We start from the raw sequence: 20,160 nt of genomic DNA, 5'->3' as shown, positions 1-20,160 counted from the left end.
TCAAAACCACAAAGATCATCCCAGTGCCAAAGAAGTCAACTGTGTCAACTGTGTCCTGCCTCAATGATTATCAGCCCATAGCACTCACATCCATCATCACAAAGTGCTTCGAGAGGCTGGTTCTGAGGCACATGAAGACCCAACTCCCACAGAATCTGGACCCACTTCTGTTCACCTACCGGCCAAACCACTCCACAGACGATGCAATCTCATCTGCCCTTCACACAACCCTCTCCCACACAACCCTCTCCCTCAAAAAAGACACTTACACCAGAATGCTGTTTATTGACTTCAGCTCAACATTAAATACTGTCATCCCTCAGAAGCTTGTAATGAAGTTGGACCTGGTGGGAATAAGCTTTTCATTCTGCAACTCGTTCTTGGACTTCCTAACAGACAGGCCTCAGTCTGTGTCTATAGGAAATAACACCTTCAAGGTCCTCAGACTGAGCACAGGTTCCCCATAGGGATACGTGCTCTGCCCACTGCTGTTCACTCTGCTGACACACGACTGTGCTGCAGCGTACAGTTTGAACCACATCATCAAGTTTACAGATGACACGACAGTAGTGGGGCTCATCACCAACAACGATGAGTCTGCTTACAAATTAGCAGATAAAACATCTGGTGGAATGGTGCCGGAGCAACAACCTGACTCTCAATGTCACCAAGACCAAAGAGATGGTTGTCAACTTCAGGAAGAAACTGACTGTCCCCACCCCACTGCACATTGATGGATCATGAAGTTCCTGGGTGTGAACATGACAGAAGACCTCTCCTGGAACCTCAACACCACCTCCACCACCAAGAAATCCCAGCAACGTCTGCACTTCGCCAGGAAGCTGAAGAAGGCCAGCCTCCCTCCTCCAATCCTCACATCATTCTACCGGGGAACCATTGAAAGAGTTCTCTGCTTCTACATCACTGTCTGGTATGGGAACTGCACTGTCGCTGAGCAGAAGGCCCTGCAGCAGATAATGAAGACAGCAGAGTGCATCATCAGGGTTCCTCTTCCACCCATCTTTCAGCTCTACAAGAAACACCTCATCCGTCAAGCTCAGAACATAATGAAGGACTCTCACCACCCCTCACATGCCCTGTTCTCCCTCCTACCGTCTGGCAGACGGTTCCGCAGCATCAGAACTGTAACTGCCAGACACTGCAAGAGCTTCTTCCCACAAGCAGTCAGAGCTCTCAACACACTGCCATCACCAAAAACTGATATAGCCAAGAAAAATACACTTCCAGCCTTATGCACCTGATTTTTGCACATCTCAACTCATTTTGCACATCTCTGCTCTTTTTGCACATTCCTGCACATTTTGCACATGTTTGTCTTCAACATATTCAACGTATCCACTTACAAGCATTGCACATAACGTTGTCCAGTAATGTCCTGTTCGACCTGTTCATTTTACGTAGAGCGTATTTAAGCTTTAGTTTTAGTTAGTATAGTTTAGTTTAGTGTTTATTTACATATATATATTTGCGCCATGGTGGTCTGTGTGAAAGCTTATTTCAATACACGGTATATTGTATATACTGTTGTACTGACAATAAACCAATCTTGAATCTTGAATCTTGAGTCATTGGGACCGTCAAAGCAGCAGACATTTTCTCTAACCTTCCCCAGCTATGTGTCTCGAGACAATCTTGTCTCAGAGGTCTACCGACACTTCCTTTGACTTCATGCTTGGTTTGTGCTCTGACATGAACTGTCAAGTGTAGGACTTTATATAGACAGGTGTGTGCCTTTCCAAATCATGTTCTATACACTGTTTTTCCACAATTAAGCTGCAGAAACGTCTCAAGGATGATCAGGGGAAACAGGAGGCACCTGAGCGCAATTTTGAGTTTCATGGTAAAGGCTGTGAATACTGAACAAGGGCTTTACAGTGTAATACTGTAGTATTCTGTGGGGCAGGACGCTTTATTTGATTTTTTTATATCTGCAGTCGGTGTGCTCATTGGTCAGTAAAGACAATTGATATATTTATTTTTGCTATAATAAGAACAAAAAGCACAGTTTGTTAATAAGAGTTGTTGAACATTTTCACAGTTTGGATACTTTGATTTTGGCTAAATTTTCTTTTATTTATTGTAATGTTTGAGTTGGACCATACAATTCAGAATTTGGTACTTTTAACTGTGCTTAAAAAAATAATAGGGTGGTCTGAACATAGTTTGTACATTATACCGCCTAAAAGTTGAATAAAAACAATTAGTGCTTTATTGGATTTACGATTAGTCCTTGTTTACATCAAGTAATTGAAAGTAATTTTACTCCAAGTACATTTTTAATTAAGTATTTTTTTACTTTTACTTGAGTAGAATTTAAGCAAAATAAAGCAGTACTTTTTCAGTACTGCTGTGTCACATGCTATATTACTGTATGATCAGACCTGTCTGGATCATCATGTTCAGAAATTGGATCTGTACCACTGATTACTTTAACAGTTTTTAACTTTAACTGTCAGTCAGAACATCCATTTCAGGGAATATTGCACAGTGACATTGGGGTTGGAAACTTGATTGTGGTCAAAGCTCCAGAGATCAGCAAATAAAAACAAGATACACATAGCCAGTTGAGACAGAGCCAGCTTAATGCTAGCAAGCCAGTTATTGTTTTTTTCTTTATTTGTCCTCCCCTCAAAGTTATCAGCTGAGCAGGAAAGCTCAAACACAATCACAGTCCTCTGGGATGCTTGTAATTCACACAAGAAAACAATAAAGAGAGAAAGCACCACAAAGTAGGAGTTAATTATGATCCCTATGAGTGGTCCAAAGAGTAGATCCTTTTCTGTTTAAAATGGCAAGATGGTTGCCTGATTGAATTGCCCTACATGGCTCAGTTCTTTGCTTGATTGACAGCCGAGGACACCTGTGGTGGAACACTGAGAGGTTCCAGTGGCATTATCTCCAGCCCGGAGTTCCAGAGTGACATTAAGAACAGTGGGGAGTGTACATGGACCATCCTTGCTGACCCAGGAGACACAATCTCCCTCGTTTTCACAGAGTTCCAGATGGAGAGCAAGTTTGACTATTTGGAAGTGGAAGGATCAGAACCTCCAACAATATGGTGAGTTATGTTTTTTTCTTTATAACTGAATTTAAGTCATGTAAGCATTATTTTATGGATGCAATATATAAACATTAATTAATCAGTGATATAATGTATCTATTAAGTCAAACAATTTCTGCTCCTATGCTGAGATTAGGAATTGTTGTGTGCATTAAGAATGAACACAGTGCTTGAAAGCAGATCATGAACAGCTTTGATGTAAACTATCCCTTTAAATGCTCTATTCATATTTGATTGTATTTTATCTATTTTGTGGATGATGAAGTATGCTGCACAAATCTGGAAGAATTCAGTTATAGAATCCCTGAGTCACATTGTATTGTTTTGATAATACAATGTCTTGACTTGTCCATGATGAATAATCATTTTGATTTTTATATGTGTTTCGCAGCAGAGCTACTGGAATATTACATTTTTGGCATCCCGAAAGTTTGCTTTTGAACAGAATATTTCCAGAGCTCATATTTGTATCTTATGTTAATAATTGCTGATACATTTTGGAAATTATGCTGAGTGACTGAGTGACTGAGTAAGTGAGAAAGAGTGAGTGAGTAATTCAGTGAGAGAGTAAGTGAATGAGAGTGAGCTCAGTTTGTCTCTGATATATGTGTGTGTTCGATGATATGTGTGTGTGCATGATATGTGTTCAAATTAGATGAGTAAAAATAACTGCACACTGCAAGTATTCTTCGAACATAAACATATAATTTTAAGCCTTTTCTTCACATTTTCTGTCATCACGCATATGTAAGTATCTAATGAGTCTAATGAGCTTGCGAAGTGCAATTGTATTGAGAATATAATGAATTTGACTACACTGTATTATGTCAATAATAATCAGCTGCACTTGAAGATTGGCTGAATATGTGCCCAGGAGTTTTATTGGGTTATGGTTGGGCACAGTAATAAAGGAAATCAAAACAAAGCCATAGAGCTGCTACTTACATGTATCATAAAAGCCGCATTTGAAAACAAAATCTTAGATTATAGCTCAGTCTGATTCTGAGCCCACTGATTCCTAAAGTCCAGACACACACAGGCAGGTAGGCTTGCTTGACACTTCTAAATGAACCTGATTAAATAGGGTTTCTACTGCACCCTCTGGGAGACATTTCTACTTTGAAACTGCATCAAAATGTAGCTGCCAGCAGAAGTTAATAGTTCAGCTGCAACATGCTCATAGCTTTGTGTACCTGTGAGATCAAGTTGTCTGTCCTTAACAACAGATCCAGCAACAATTCCACCCTTTAGAGCCTATTCCTTAACCTTAACAATAGATAAAAATTGGCTATTTACGGTCAGTAGTGTCTGCTAGCGTTCCCCCTTGCTGTTTTCTTATTGTCCTCTTTGGATCTTCATTGCTGTTGTATGTAATTAGCTATAAAAGAGTTTATAGCTGTCTGACTCTGTCTATTTATCTACTAATATTTCAGTTAATCTAAGTTGTTCACTGATATACTAGCCTTATTATTGACCTTTTAAATTTGTGTTATCTGACTGACATTAGATTTACTGTGTAGATTATATCTAAATTGATTTCAAACAAGGCTTCCCATCCCACACAAAAATACAAAGCACATTGTCATGGCTGAATAAATTATCGCCTTGAAGTTCTATTGCATACTTTTAATTCGATGAAGAATAACTTGAGAAAAGACAGAAATGTTGTGTCGTATGGCGAGTGAGTGGGCGTCCAGTTGTGCTAACATGTAATGGAAAGACAACCAGTGAGACTCTAAAGCAGCTATTCATAGAGCGGAGTGTTGACATTCTGTGCACAAGATCAATTGATCCATTAAACAAGAATACAAACTTGCCTGGACCAGCATTTGGAGAAGACTAGAAGCTGCTGCTCTAATGAGGTGGTAGCATACAGGCAACAAGATCAATACATGCGCTCTGACAGAGGCGGGTTCACAGACTTTGTAAACCATGTCAACTAGAATGCAATAGTGACTGAGGTGAGGTGTTAAACCACCCGGCAGAGTCTTGCTACAAATATCTACAGGTAGAGCCAATTAAAGGATGGATGCACCGTCCAACTGGCTGCAACGCAAAATTGGCTGCCATGTTCGCGTTCGCTCGACATACATATCGCCTCAAATGTGAGATCCAGGATGTGTGTGATCGCACACTTGTTATTTACCACTGCCAGCTGCAGGTGAGGGCAATGGCAGCGAGACGCATGTGTGGTGCTTGTATGCTAGTGAAAGACCAAATGAGTCCTCAGGATTTGCTTAAATTAATACAAAGAGCAAGAAAGGAACACATACTTTAATGACGCTCATCCAGGATAAGGAAGTACCATGTATGCGATCTTAGGACACCTTAGGACACCTTTGACAAAACGCTAATGAACAAGCCCCATGCTTAGTGCACTTAGTGCTGGGTTGAAAGTAGTACCTTTTGAGATTCTGTTGAAAAATCTGGGTCTCTTATACAAAAATTACACAGAAAAGTATCTGTATTTCAGAAGATTTAGGCTGGATGGTGCCAAATATACATCTTGGGTGCTTGGAGTGCACCACAGCTCAAAGTCCTAAAAGAATGGGTCTCACTAGTAATCTCACATATTAAGGTAACTTGGAGAAGTGTACACATGAGGCACCAACTCCAATGTAGAATAAGAGGAGGCATTTGATTCATGAACCTCACCCTTCACTGCAGAGAGCTGTTTGATCAGGATGTGGGTGGCAATTCCCAATTTGAGGCTTGCCTCCGACAGAGAATGAAACTTTGGTCACAACTTTTGACACCCATTTTATTAAACATTGTTCTTTCAACGGAGCCATCATCTTTCACCTTGAATGCTGTAGAAATTACTATGTTCTCACTATGTCACATTACATACATCTACATGTAACACCAGATAAATGGAGGATGTATTGTCCATCTGGCTGTGATGTCAGATTGCTTGCCATGTTTATGTTCACAGAAATGTGAAGGCCACATAGGCTAAAAAGCATTCTATATTCTGCATTCTTATTACAAACATTCTCCACAAAAATACCCCACACTGTCTCTTAAGAACGAAAAATCAAGCTGAGAAGAGCGAACAAGTTTACAGAAAAGCACTGAAGGAATAATGCAGTATCATTTGTAATACGTTTGTGAAAGAACTGAACTTTGCCATTTGAAAAAGCTAACATTATGAATACAAAAATAGTCTCTTCTTAATTTATTTGCACTCAGTGCGGAAACTAGCATAAAAATACACAACAGGGCTAAATTCAAGCATTGTCCTCCAGTTATTATAGATTAATTCAACCTTTAGTGGGTTGAGATATAAGAGTAACATTATGTAAATTTTGTCCTTCCTTTTGGAATACATTTGGCAAATCCTTATAGTGTACATGTGCCCTTTCGGACATAATTGATCTTCCTCATCACAGCAATCTTGGACAGATCCTCCTTCAAGGACTTCATTGATTCCTTCTTGTCATGTCTGGAAAGTGCATGAAGAATTAAACTCACTTTTGGCAGGCAGACTGTACTTCCTTCCCTATTGTGCCCAAGAAACAAACAAATCATTTTTTTTTTCGTCAGGGTGACCTTTAAGATCATAAAGCCATACTTCTTCTTTATGTCTGAAAGGGCAAAACCAACAGCTTGTAAGTTACAGATCACTCACAATTTCATACAAATGAAAACAAGATTTCCAAAAAGGAAAATATCAAACACCGAACAGTTAATTCAATGTGTATGGATACCTCCCATATAAAGCTTTTCTGAATTTCTTGCCATATTGGCATTTTGACATTACTGAACCCTATAAAAATATATATTCTGAAGAGCATGGTACATCCTGTGAGGAGTTAATTATACAGAAGCTGAGAATTAACAGTGATTATGAAACCAGTCGTGTTTGAAAAAGACTTTTTTTTGCCTTTGACAGCTTTTGCAAAGTTACACATCCGGATATAATTTTAATTGGGTTTGGAGTGTTACAGTTACCTTGCTTCATCATGCTACTGCCAAAGATGGGCTTAATAAGCTCTGTAATAAACTGTGCTGTAATTACCTCAGCAAAATGCACTAGCTGTAGAGGTGTTGCAGTGTGTTTATGACGCACTGCTGTCTCTCTGATTCCTCATTTCAAATGAACATGAAGCAATGGGTCTCTGTGCTTCTATAGTGCCATTTCATGTGGTTTTCTTGGTTGACTTTGACAAGTTTAGAAATGTACTCAGCTTTTAGGTGAAAGAAAACCTCATTCTGAGCCTCTGGACCCTTCTGTGACAGCATGCAATTAACCCAGAATAGGCCTCCTGTAAGAACCCCTTAAACTGCAGACACTATAGACAGTCATAAAGATGTGTCATAGTCATAACTGTATTCTCAATACCTCTAACAAATAAATTCCTTACAGACACAATATAGGTATAGCCTGAGTCATTTACATATGATTATTAAGATGTCTTGTCTTAAATATTGGGCTACTTGTTTTATTAGTATGCATTGGGCCTATTGTGTCTTGAGTTGGCAGCTTACTCTACTGTAGCTCTTACAAAAGCAAATGTCTGGGAGAGGAAATGAGTGCTTCCTCGATTTTATTGATCTTGAGATAAACAGCAACATTTGCAGGCCTTGATTGGTTACTAGTGTTTAGCAGTTTATCTCACTGTTTTTTCTTGCTCCGTGTTTTCCTCATTATGTCTTCATTTATTCCTGTCACAGCCTTGGTGTATGTAAAGTTGAAAAGTGTTGGTCTCTTAATTACGGACAGGAAATAACCTGCTTTGTGTGTTTTTTTATTGTGTTGTCTGTTTCAATTACATTGCAAGACCTATTTAATAGTGCTGAATTTTATCTTTTTTTTTTAGTCTTTTTTTAGACTGTGCATCTATTATTAATCTGTCAGCGCATGGTAATGACCAGATAGGGGTTCATATGTCCTTTAACATACACTAGCTGTGGGCTTTAAGTTGTTTTGGGCCTTGAAACGGGTGCATTTTATTGCTGCTGTCAGTGCCATGACAAAGTTAAGCCTGAGACCTTGCATGTGTTGTCTGATAAAAGAGGGATTTTTTTACGTTTGATGTTTTTCTCCCCTTGTCGTCTCTCTCTCTCTCTCTCTCTCTCTCTCTCTCTCTCTCTCTCTCTCTGCAACCCTCTCACTCTTTCTTTCCTTTTTTTCCGTATGTCGCTTGTGACTCCGCCATTTGCATCTTGGTAAATAGCGCTGTGCTTTGTAAAGGTCAGACTCTGTGGCATGTGAAATCAGTTTCTATCTGAACAGCGCTGACACGGTTACACCATTTACTGACAGCCTCTTTACATCGTTTTTTTTTTTTTTTTTTTTTTTTGGTGTACTGCAGTAATCACCAATGAATATTTTAACACTTCATATTTTATACATGCTCAAAATTAATTTAAGTTAGTGATCCAATCTTTAAGGATGCAATATAGTGAATGTAATATTTTTAATATAGTTTTAAATAAGCATTAATTCAGTAAGTTTAAAACATTCTTTGATTCCTTTAATTGAAATATGTCTGTCTTAAGAGGAATTTTTTTTTTTACATTTTTTGGTGCAGTCTGCATGTATTTAGTAAATTTGAATATTGAAGCAGTTATGCAAAGAGCAAGTCTGTGCAAAGCGCTCATCACTATAATACCTGTGAACATGCACTACTGCTTTTTATTTGTCTTCAGTTGCACTGGACTATGGTATGCCATGCAGACCTGTATCCTCTGAAACATTCATTAATCTGCAGGGTTGCTGAATCCAAAAGTGACTTTATAAAGCCTTATCGCTCTTCTCAGCTGCTGTCTGGAGTCACATCTCGTGGTGTTGTGCAGTATTCAGGCTCCACTTGTCAGTAGAAGAGAGTGAAAGACAAATGTAGTGAGCCGGAAATGCCTTTGCACATGTAGACTCTCCAGACAGACGGAATATGAGGTCAGTTGTTATAATGGTGCAAAAAGTCTATATGCAAGATATATTTTTCAGGACTTTCATGGTGTATTTCTCGTTTGAGGTGAAAAATGGGCCGTCAATAGCCTTCTGGCCCTATTCTCTCACTAAGCCTGTGCTGGCTTTTGAAGAGCAATACCAGCAGCTTTTTAAGAATTAAAAGGTCTTCCAGAAGTCACTGGAGCAGCCATTAAAACCAGGACCCAGGAAACATACACCTTATATCATCAAGTAAAATGCAATTTATATCTAACTGCTTGTGTTTTATTGCTCTTGGTAACTGAACATATTTTATTGCTTCCAATAAAATATCTCTTTGCCTTGCAAAGAACACAGGCTGTTGACATCAATTTACAAAAAAAAAAAAATACTGTCTACAATAAAACTCTGACTATTTATCATTTATTAGAACTAGGTCTGAAGGAGTTTGGATGCCTTTCAAAGATAATCCTGCTATTGTTTGGTCTTTTTCTACTGAAACAGCATTTCATGCAAAGAGCCTGCATTTACAATAATATGCCAATGCTGCAGTGTTGCCCTGTTTCCAAATGTGTCTGTGTATTTGTGTTCTAGGTTATCCGGTATGACTATACCAGTACCTATAGTCAGCAACAAGAACTGGTTAAGGCTTCATTTTGTAACAGACAGTAGCCATCGGCATAAAGGATTTAATGCACAGTACCAAGGTAGGTCATTATCCTTGATTATCGCTCTTTTACGTCGCATTTTCCTCCATTCAATTAAAGCACATTCTAATTCTGTATTCAAAGAGTTGTTTTAATATTTAAAGTATTTTCATAAAAATAAGTATTTCATTTAAAAAATACAGTCAATGCATCATGCTGCTGTTGCTAAGGAGGAAAATTCAGAAATTACTGAGGAGCTGAGCCAGTGGGTGTTTACTCTCAAAATTGACTGTGCTGTTGTTGTTAGACCTTCTCTTTTTCACTCGCTTAATGTTATTAGCCATGGTAATTCTTCTTGATTTCCATGGCCACAAGCAAGGAATCTTAATATTCAGTCATGGTTTCTTTAGACAAGGGCACTAACATTATATTGCAGCCCATGCTTACTTTTGGCAACCATTTTATAATATCCATTTACCCACCGTAGAAACATTATTGTAAAATATATTAAAATATAACTTAACTATGTAATACAGTAATACATGAATACATACATTCCATTTGTACAGTTCCAGCTGAATTGCACTGTTGCCTCCAAACTGTTTAGGACTAAAATTCACAAAAACATTAAAAAAGGCATATATTCTGAAACAATTGTGACATAGATTATTTATGAAGGCTAATGAATTTACATAGCTGTTATGTATGAATAAATAGTTTGAACTAAATTCATTTTATGAAATTTGACATACAGTACAAACATCAACAGGATGTGTTACTGTATGCATCGCTCCACCTTTTATGTGTTGCTTGGCAACCTCTTAGGTAATGGACCAAACAGGAGCAATCATAAAGCGTTGCTTCTACCTACCATTTCTTGTTTTATAGTGCTGTTGTACAGAAGTAATATTCCACACAATCTCCTGTTACATTACATTTCAGAGCAGACCAGACATATTCTTGCATATTGTAAAATAGGATCACATGAACGAAACATTAACCCTTAAGTGCACATAGTTATAGCTTTCATATTATTTCATAATAAGAAGTGACTTTTGATACTGATGTCTACTTTACATAGATAGCACTAAAATGCAGCTAAATTATGCTGTAATTAACAGGTCTGAGGGTTATGTGTAGTAGCTTTGATAGGTCTGGAACAAAGTGTTTTTTATTTTACTCAGCAATTATTCAAAAATATGGAAATATCCATGTTAAAGTAATCCCGAGGCACAGTCTAGCACGATTGGGTCAGTGAACTGACCTCATTTAAAAGCAGAGTTTATTAAAAAGTAAAGTGCATAAAGTAAATATGTTATATGAAAGTTAATTTTGATGTTATTGTAAATTAACATGCATCTTCATTCCTTCTTTTTATCTGTTATGACCAGTGAAAAGATCTGCAGATTTCAAATCGAGAGGGGTGAAATTGCTCCCTGGAAAAGATAGCACAAGCAAGTTCTCTATCGGTGAGTTTTTTTTTCTGCAAACATCGTCAAAAGGGAATTTCTGAATGACAAAAAGTGAAAATACATGTTATATGTGTCAACTATGATCAGGCCATGTTATAGTATGCAGCAGAAAGTCATGGTCATGAAATGCAGTTTTTTCATGCATTGCTGACTATGTGTGTGGTCAGAGTACTGTCCTTTACACTGTTTTTTGACCCATTAATAGGACACCCATTCCATGTAGGTACTGAATTAATAACATACAGCTGCTGAATAATACAGAGCACTCATTTATGGTGCTGATCCTTGGAGTGTTCAGGACTTAGCTCAGAAAGGTGTAAAAGGGGAAGCTGTGCTCTCTATAATGCCCCGCAGAACCCTGGAACTTTGGGGCAAATTACGCCTGAAATGCTCTTTTGTATCATTAGAAAAGAAAATCCTCCATCCACCATTTTGTGGCGGCTACTGCTGTTCACATGGTGTCCTGAGGGGCACACAGGTGTTGGGAATGTATTCCAGTCCAGGTTTAATTACCCAATTAATGGAAATGCACTGGCATCCAAGAATGACCCGCTCACATTTCTGGCCCACGTGCCGGAGCCAGTGAGCAATCACTCATGTCCGACCGCTATCTTTGAAAGCAGGTTTGTACGCTTATAGTAGAAAGGATTTTTCCCCCCTCCTTCCCTTTTTTCATGGGCCCAGCTTCCCATTACAAGGTGGTATTCAGGGGAGTGATTCACTCCTGTTCAACAATACAGCTCTCCAAACACTTAATTACAACAGGATGTAAAATTTATTACCCTTCATTTCACAGGATCTGCCCTTTGGTTTATGAATGATGAATTAAGAGTAAATTATTTGGCATGCTACAGTTTTTTCCGCCCACATGAAATGATGCCAAACACTGGGAAAAACAATGGGCCACTTAATTTACCAGTATAAACTGACATATTTAAGTAATTGCGGCATCGGCACACTGTTCCCCGCTTGTGCGTTGATTTGTTATTGCATCAATTTTGGTTGCATAAACATTACTTAATGTTGAGACCTGCATTAAAAAAGCATTTACAAAGGAATCATTGTCAAACAACATAAAGAGGTTTCCTGCAACCTGGGTATGATTCATTAGGGCATCTATGTTTAAAAAAATTCCCGTTCCATTCGAATTGTGGCACCATGAGCTGTCCAGCTTCTCTACGTCAGTAGAGAAATGGCTGAAGTCACTAAGCGACCAGACACGACTGAATGAGCGATTTTATATTAGCGCCTTAACAACAGGTCTCTAGGCCAGAACAGGCCGCCTGCTAATGGCTGTCTCAAGTGTCTCCAAATTCAGTCATTTGTAGAATGACGCCTGTTTAAAGATAATCTGCAAATTCTTTTTTTTCCCCACCCTAGAAAGTCTCTTCTAATCCTAGGATTTGTACAGCACCATAACGCATGTACAATGACCTTGTTAATTTGACTCTTGTTTGTAATTACTTTCTTTTAAAATTACATTCTCTACGTTTAACTTAAGAGCTCAGACGTGTTTGCACATAATGCCGCCGGCCAGTGTTGTCTTAATGGTCCTTTGTGGTCTTAACTATTGCAGTGAACGAGGGAGGAGTAAAACAAGTGTCCAATTACTGCCCTGACCCCGGGGAACCCGAGAACGGCAAGCGCATAGGCTCCGACTTCAGGTAAAGCCCTGTTTTTTTTTTTCCCCTCATAAGGCCAACGGGAAGCTCGAGGGCCATTTGCATGACATCGAAATCCATGATTATGTCTTCCCGCGTTGCCATTTTGCACCCGCGCCAGGGAGTGTTGCTCTGCAGAAAAAGATTCTCTTTCTTGCTGAGAGCGCTTTGGGGAAATTCTCCTATTGATTCTGTCTCCACCTCTCCCCCACCCCCCACCCCGGCTTGTTTGTTATCCCGTAAAAAAAAAAAAAAAAAAAAAAGCATCAGAGCGGTGGCTCACTTCACCTGTGATGGAGACCACGTGCTGCAGGGCTCCAAGAGCATCACGTGCCAGAGAGTGGCTGAGGTGTTTGCCGCATGGAGTGATCACCGTCCGGTCTGCAAAGGTGAGGAACAAGTTTAAGCAAATTAAACGGACGCTGGGTCACCTGGCTGAACTTTGCATAGGTGAGCTCGGCAGTAATTAGAGAGCACTTTATTTGGCAGCTGATTAATCCCACGTTTAGATTTAATGAATGAATCAGAAGCACCACAGGCAGCGCAAAGAGCTGGCAGATCCCTGTGCATTCACTGCAGGGATCCTGCACAAGCTGATATTTTCATTATGATGTTTGTACTCAAATAGCTCACTGTGGTTTCAGTTTGTGGCAGCAAAATTGCTGGAGCAAAACACCATTTGGGTTTTTCTTTCAAACTGTGTAACAAGAGAAGGTGAAACACTGCCAATTAGCCATGATAATTTCGTGTATAGATGACTGACATCATGGATATTAGGCTAAAAACCGCACTCTTTCTTCTCCAGTAAATTGGCACATTGCGAATTTTTGGAAATCACAGTGTGAAAAAACGAAGGCAATAAAAATCCGTCTGGCCGTATTGATTTTAAAGGTTCACTCTCACATTACAGATTACACCCTAGTTCTGTTCCTGGGCATGGAATTTATATATTTCAGCCTTTTATTGGTTCTGACTTCAATATAACTTGACTTTTAAAAAGTCGTTTTTTTTCTATAATGAACAAGTGAAGAGTTTGTATGTTTTTGAACTTGAGACTATTGAGCTGAGACCATATTTCAATGTAATTTTGATACTAGCACTCTTTACTCTCACAGTTTTGCAATATATTGATGCTGTCAGGATTGTGGGAGTGAGACCTGGTTATATCTGGCAGCACATTATTCTCTGTTCCTGTATGTTAGTACACTTCACTGCTCTGCAGGGGGAAGAAGACATACACAAAATCCATATCAGTCGCAGCTAATCAATGGTATGCACAATCTATGACCAAAATCAACAAACCTGCAGGGTCTGTGGCAGACAATAGCTTTGAATTGACCAGTGTCCTGCAATTGACAGCATCATTCATTGCACATGTGTACAGTTTTGAGAGGGTATTTAATGGGCACTTATGCTGTTGCTTTAAAACTTCATGTCTTCATTTTTGACAGCTCATGTTCACCCTGCTGCATTGTCCTCAGTATGAGTGCATTTTTTCATATTTGGGGAATGGAGCATATAATTACTGTTGCCTCATATAGCTTGATTAAATTACTGTCTTGAACATCATAAGTCTACTGCATCTGTCATTGTGACCTTTTTCGTAATTGATAGACAGTTGTTGCAGTAATAATTTAACCTAGCCATGTGACAATATAAATGACATGAGTGGTTGTTTGACACCCACCCACATGCACCTACATTTCAGCTGTCAGTCCTTTATATTCCATATTAGGTGGTCTTGTAAATCACAGTAACTAACCGTTGGCTCTCATGCTCTCTTCAGCCAAAACCTGCGGCTCTAACCTCCAGGGTCCTTCAGGCACCTTCACATCTCCCAACTTCCCCATCCAGTATGAGAGCAACTCCCAATGCATCTGGATCATTACAGCCAGTAATCCTAATAAGGTGCAGTATGGTTCACACATTAACTCATTGGCCCTGTGTTGATAGGTGAGTTCTGGGCCTCCCCTGGGAAATTATGTGCACATCCGCTTGATTAAGTAGCACTATGTCGTACACTGTGTCCCGTATGTGGGCTGCCTGTGGAAGAAGATGCCCTCGGTAGATGCAGGGTGGAGCTGCGCTCCACTTGAGGTTAGGGAGATTTATGGTTGAAATGCTCCTTAATGGCTGGGCAGTAATGGCCCAAACACAGCGCCCACAACCGATCATCACTCAAAGGGCCGTAAACCAGCTCACACCACCAGTGCCGCAGCTCGTGTTTCAGGTGTAGCAGGCAGCGGATAACAGCGACTACCACTGTTTCAGGGCCAGGTGGAGTTTCACTGAAGCTCTGTGGTGTTACGGTAATCCTTGCAACATTTCAAAACACAAAGCTCAGATCAATATAACTTGTGGGTAAAGAGCAGTTTCGGTCTGGGTGCCTGAGAAGGAGTAGGTTTCTTTTTTCTCACAGAGCTGAAATCATAAGAACACTTCCAGGAAACAGAGGAATCAGCACTTGCATTGTCACGATTGGTAAAAAAAAAAGCTTCTCTCAAGAGTGACAGATGCATTCTCTGCTTAGATAAAATGGATAAATTCTATACTTCCTAATGTTCATGGATCTTTCATTTTTATCAATCATTAAAGAATTTGTATTTTTTCCTTATATTTAAACATTGCAACCCACCTCCGATCTCTGTCCCAATTCTCCAGCATTAACAATTTGCAAAAAAGCAAATTGCATGTGCAAATGGTACTAAATCTGTGCCCTCCTGGTTGTGATATATGTAAATTGCTCCTTAAAGACTCCACAATATTGGCTCATTAATCTTAGACGGATGAGACTGCGGAGTCTGGGCTTTATGCGCTTCCTTTTTTTTTGCACCCATTGTGAGAGCCAGCGGCTGCTTGAGTCTAGAGCTGCATTGTGAGAACTGCTGCACTGAAACCGCAACCCTTGTAGCATACACACTAACTCCATGTAAGATGTAAGAGCTCGAAGACAGCATCTAAACACTCTCCAGAGGCCTTTATGCAAAACAAGCAGCTGTTAATATACACGTTTGCATTGGATATGGGATTAAATAGCAACAAATTTATAGTCATCCTTTGACTGTGTACTTGTGTGATGGAGTGATTTAAGAAGTAACCCATTAAATCAATGAAATATATAAGTCTCAATTTTGGTATTAAATTCCAGTTTAACCAAATGGCTGTAGATCGGACCGGAACATAGCATGCATTTGTGTATGCATGGCCCTGTATGTCTAGTTAAAGACAACAATAAATAATTTGAAATTGTGCTCTGATGAAACTGTAAAGCATTACCTAATTAGCCACTCTGGTGCCACAAGCTATTTCCCAAATTTCGGTGATCTAATTACCCGTGCACACATGAGTACAATGAGCCTGACTAATTAAGCGGTAACTAATACTCAATTCTCTCCTTAACAGGTTATTCAAATCAACTTTGAAGAATTTGACCTGGAAATCGGCTATGACACATTAACAATCGGAGATGGCAGTGAAGTCGGCGACTCCAGAACTATTATTCAAGTGTAAGCCTGTCTTGTGTATTTTTTTGAACCACCTTATGTGCTTTTTCATTGAATGTCCATAAAAAGACCCACTGCTGAGAGTCTGCACCGGAATTCTGCTGCATAGCGAGGGTCTGGCTTACGGCCAAGCCTGGACTGGTCAGCCTGTGAGTCCATTTAACAGCTCGGTAACGTCCTTCAAACGCAATCTCCGACAGTCTGCAACATCCCTAATGCACTGTATGTAAAAAAGACACACGTTTCCATAGCACCAGGATGAAAAGGCTCTCAGTCTTTTTACCATGAATGCTGCATTATGAGCTGAGCAGGTCACTTTGTTTTGTCTTCTGCAGGTTAACTGGCAGCTTTGTTCCTGACTTGATCGTCAGCATGACCAATCAAATGTGGCTGCACCTTCAGTCAGATGAGAGTGTGGGGTCTATAGGATTTAAGATCAATTACAAAGGTATATGATTAATCAATAAATAGGCATAGTCCTGTTTGTGCCTTTACACCAAAGACAGCACCCAAAAACATCTGATCAACTACTTTTATATTAAATAATATTACTACATACATGTCTCCTGTCAAAAGAGGTTTTAAGCAGAAGCTTGTTTGTTACTATGATATATCAAAGTGAAATGCATATAATCAGTGTATCACTCAGTAAGCTAAAATACCTGTTTTTAATTCCCTTCCTTCGTCTGGCAAATTTGAGTGCCATGACAATTTGTAGTGCAGTGGCCTAATTGAATTCAGCCCTAAGACTCGAATTCTGGCCTCGGCATTAATTAAGTAATTTAGCTGCCAGGCTCCAGTCCCCACATCTGCGAGGTCTGGCTTCAGTCCACGTCCTTTACTTTTTTCTCTTCCATTTCATCCAACCTCAGAAATTGACAAGGAGAGCTGCGGGGACCCAGGGACACCTCTGTATGGATTTCGGGAGGGCAGCGGATTCTCTAATGGCGACATCCTGCGCTTTGAATGCCAGTTTGGATTTGAGCTGGTTGGAGAGAAAATGATTTCATGTCAGAATAACAACCAGTGGTCTGCAAACATTCCCATCTGTATATGTGAGTTGGGGCTTCCTTCCATTCTTACATCTCTGTACGCAGTTTAGGTCTCCAAACGTGCAGGCTTCTGCGTTTGCATGTGTATTGACTTTAGCCTCCAATTAGTGCACTTGTATCTGCATGCATTGGATTGAATCATTTGCATATGACAAGTAGCAAATTTCAGTTCCTTTAACACATAAACGAAGGCAAGTAACTGAACTGATTTAAGGATTTGTGCTGCAGTATGTTTGTGCTATTTTCAAGCGGCTCGATAATTGAAAGCGCTGTTTTTTTCCGGGTAAACAGCACAATTATTGCATGGTTACTGTTTTTAGACGATCATGAGAACTCATGAGCAGTGCTGGATTCTGGCTTTAGATTAACTGTCAGCCGCAGGGAACTGTAACAAAAGATACAGTAATAGCTGAATGGGAAACATTCAGTGATTGTTTGTGGGTTTGTTAGCTGCTGCTAACATTGGGCATGGCTGGACCTTATGTGTCCTTCAGTCACGTGGTGCACCAAAATCGCAAAAATGCGCAGGTGCCTCATAAATTTGTGTGATCTCCTCTGCTGTACAATACAAATCAACTCCCTCTCCCGTAGTCCCCTGCTTATCCAACTTTACTGCAGCCATGGGGACAGTGCTGTCCCCTGATTACCCAGACGGCTACAGCAACAACATGAACTGCGTGTGGCTGATTATATCGGAGATGGGCAGCAGAATCCACTTGGCTTTCAATGACTTTGACCTGGAACCCCCATACGACTTCTTGACGGTGAAGGACGGCGAGCTGTCCAACGCCACCGTCCTCGGCCGCTTCTCGGGGGCAGAGGTGCCGTCTCATCTCACCAGCAATTCCAATATCCTGCAGCTGGAGTTCCAGGCTGACCACTCCATGTCGGGCCGTGGCTTCAATATCACATACAGCAGTGAGTGGAGGACAAACACGGGGGGAGGAAAAAATTATAATGGTCCATTTAGATTTTTTTTTTCATACCTTAAGTAAATTTAAGGACAGATGGAAGGACATATGTCTTGGTGCATGTCCTAAGCCATTTATCCATGGGCATCAAAAATCTTAATCCTGTTTATTGGACATCTTTCATGTTAGCATAGCCAAATAATCCCACAATGTCTAGCTAATCCCAGTTATATAAGGGAGAAGTGGAATTGCTTATATGTCACTGTCTCTGTCATTTCTGGCATGTTGATGAAGGAATTCATGGGAGCAAATATGCCTGTTTGTTTTTTCCATTAAGCTTTTGGGTATAACGAATGCCCGGATCCTGGTATCCCTCTGAATGCGCGGCGGTTCGGTGACAGTTTCCAGCTGGGCAGCTCTATATCGGTTGTGTGTGAGGAAGGATTCATCAAGACCCAGGGCTCTGACACTATTGTGTGCGAACTGAGTGGTGACAAAGTGATGTGGAGCGGACTCATCCCTAAATGTGAAGGTAGCGCCGAAGTCGAGAGAAAAGAAGGGATTTCATGAGCTAAAACCGGGGCATCCAGGGATGACCCAGGATATCTATCCTAATTACCTCTCACTGTTTGTGCGGTTGTCAGTCATAAGACTGAGTTTACAGTGACCCTATTTATAACCGCATGACTTGTCATACTCCTTGCAAGCACAGTACAGTGCAAGGTAGTTGTCAGATTTAATGGGAGTATGTTTCAGTAATTGGTCAATACTTGACGTACTTATAAACAATAGATGTTTGTAGATTTTTCCTTTATTGAGATAAAAAGAAGAAACACATTTAATATCAACATAAACTTCTATATTCTATCTTTTTAATATATGCTATTCCCCTTACGACATATGAAGCAAATTCAAAAATAAGCATATGCAAAAAATATATAGATTACAAAAATATGTATATTATAATTACAAAAGGCAGGGGCTGGTTTGTATAATTTCTTTGTAATTGCTTTCCTAGCTGCTACTGTTCATATAAAATACTTTTTGGCAAGCATATAATGAAGGAGTGTATGTTTATGTGTATAAATCTCTCTCTGTTTAAAAGGCTACTCACTACGTTCTTGTATTTTCTGTTATTAATTACCAGCACCCTGTGGGGGCCACTTTTCGGCCCCTGTTGGAGTAATCCTGTCTCCCGGGTGGCCGGGTTACTATAAGGACTCACTAAGCTGCGAGTGGGTCATTGAGGCAGAACCTGGACATTCTATCAAGATCAGCTTTGACAGGTTTGTTGGATGACTTTAAATTACGGCTTAATTACTGATGCGTAGCCAGTGCCGTCTTCTGTCATGTGTCCAAACAAGACTTAGTAGCTCTGCAACGTAATTAAATTGTTGGAACTATAGTGTATGTCTGTTGCCTTTAGCTCTTCAGCATCAGATGGCTTGATGTCACCGTAATGAATGTGGCTGTGGGCCCAGTGCGCAAACTCTAATGCAATGATAATACTAATCAGCTGTTTCACTGATGGCCCCTATGTTACATTTTTTGACAGTTTCATACATTGCTTTGATGCAAAGGTTCCATGTTTTTAATTATGTTTAATTTAACACCCATTTAATGTCAAACTAATCAAAACAAATCCCTGTTTGAATGCAGTCTGGGTTTTTTTTTTTATCTTTTCAGATTATACACCTTTGAAATTGAATTGAATATTTAGAATTTAAATGGCCCGCGGGATACTCTGCCTTGGGAGAGGAAACAAACTGGACAGGCAGGCTTTTCATCCCATTTTTACATCCCACATTCTGACAGAGAGGGGGAAAGATTGCTGCACTGACATCACTGTTTTGTAATTCGCCCCAGCCTCAGTGACCAGAGCTCAGTGCCAGGGTTCAGAATAAATGCATCAATAAAACAGCGTGGTCGCCGTTCA

The 20,160-nt window shown here is 39.9% G+C and overlaps 1 protein-coding gene across 5 annotated transcripts in view; it reads left to right on the top strand.

Moving 5' to 3' along the window:
• The window catches only part of LOC114789621 (CUB and sushi domain-containing protein 3-like), a 139,855-nt gene that overhangs the window by 38,403 nt on the left and 81,292 nt on the right, over positions 1-20,160 (top strand). For 3 of the 5 annotated variants that reach the window (XM_028978792.1, XM_028978789.1, XM_028978788.1), the window contains exons 5-16: positions 2,872-3,079; positions 9,573-9,685; positions 11,017-11,094; positions 12,674-12,761; positions 13,023-13,147; positions 14,545-14,666; positions 16,161-16,264; positions 16,597-16,709; positions 17,134-17,316; positions 17,905-18,231; positions 18,562-18,756; positions 19,372-19,510. In XM_028978792.1, coding sequence (XP_028834625.1) covers positions 2,872-3,079; positions 9,573-9,685; positions 11,017-11,094; positions 12,674-12,761; positions 13,023-13,147; positions 14,545-14,666; positions 16,161-16,264; positions 16,597-16,709; positions 17,134-17,316; positions 17,905-18,231; positions 18,562-18,756; positions 19,372-19,510 — 1,795 coding nt within the window. The remainder of the gene's footprint in view (positions 1-2,871; positions 3,080-9,572; positions 9,686-11,016; positions 11,095-12,673; positions 12,762-13,022; positions 13,148-14,544; positions 14,667-16,160; positions 16,265-16,596; positions 16,710-17,133; positions 17,317-17,904; positions 18,232-18,561; positions 18,757-19,371; positions 19,511-20,160) is intronic. The other 2 variants (XM_028978791.1, XM_028978790.1) reach the window with 1 other exon arrangement.

Source organism: Denticeps clupeoides, chromosome 5 (assembly GCF_900700375.1).
Source record: "Denticeps clupeoides chromosome 5, fDenClu1.1, whole genome shotgun sequence".
NCBI lineage: Eukaryota > Metazoa > Chordata > Actinopteri > Clupeiformes > Denticipitidae > Denticeps > Denticeps clupeoides.
Note: the sequence above shows the minus strand (reverse complement) of the source record. Positions and strands in the feature narration are given on the sequence as shown.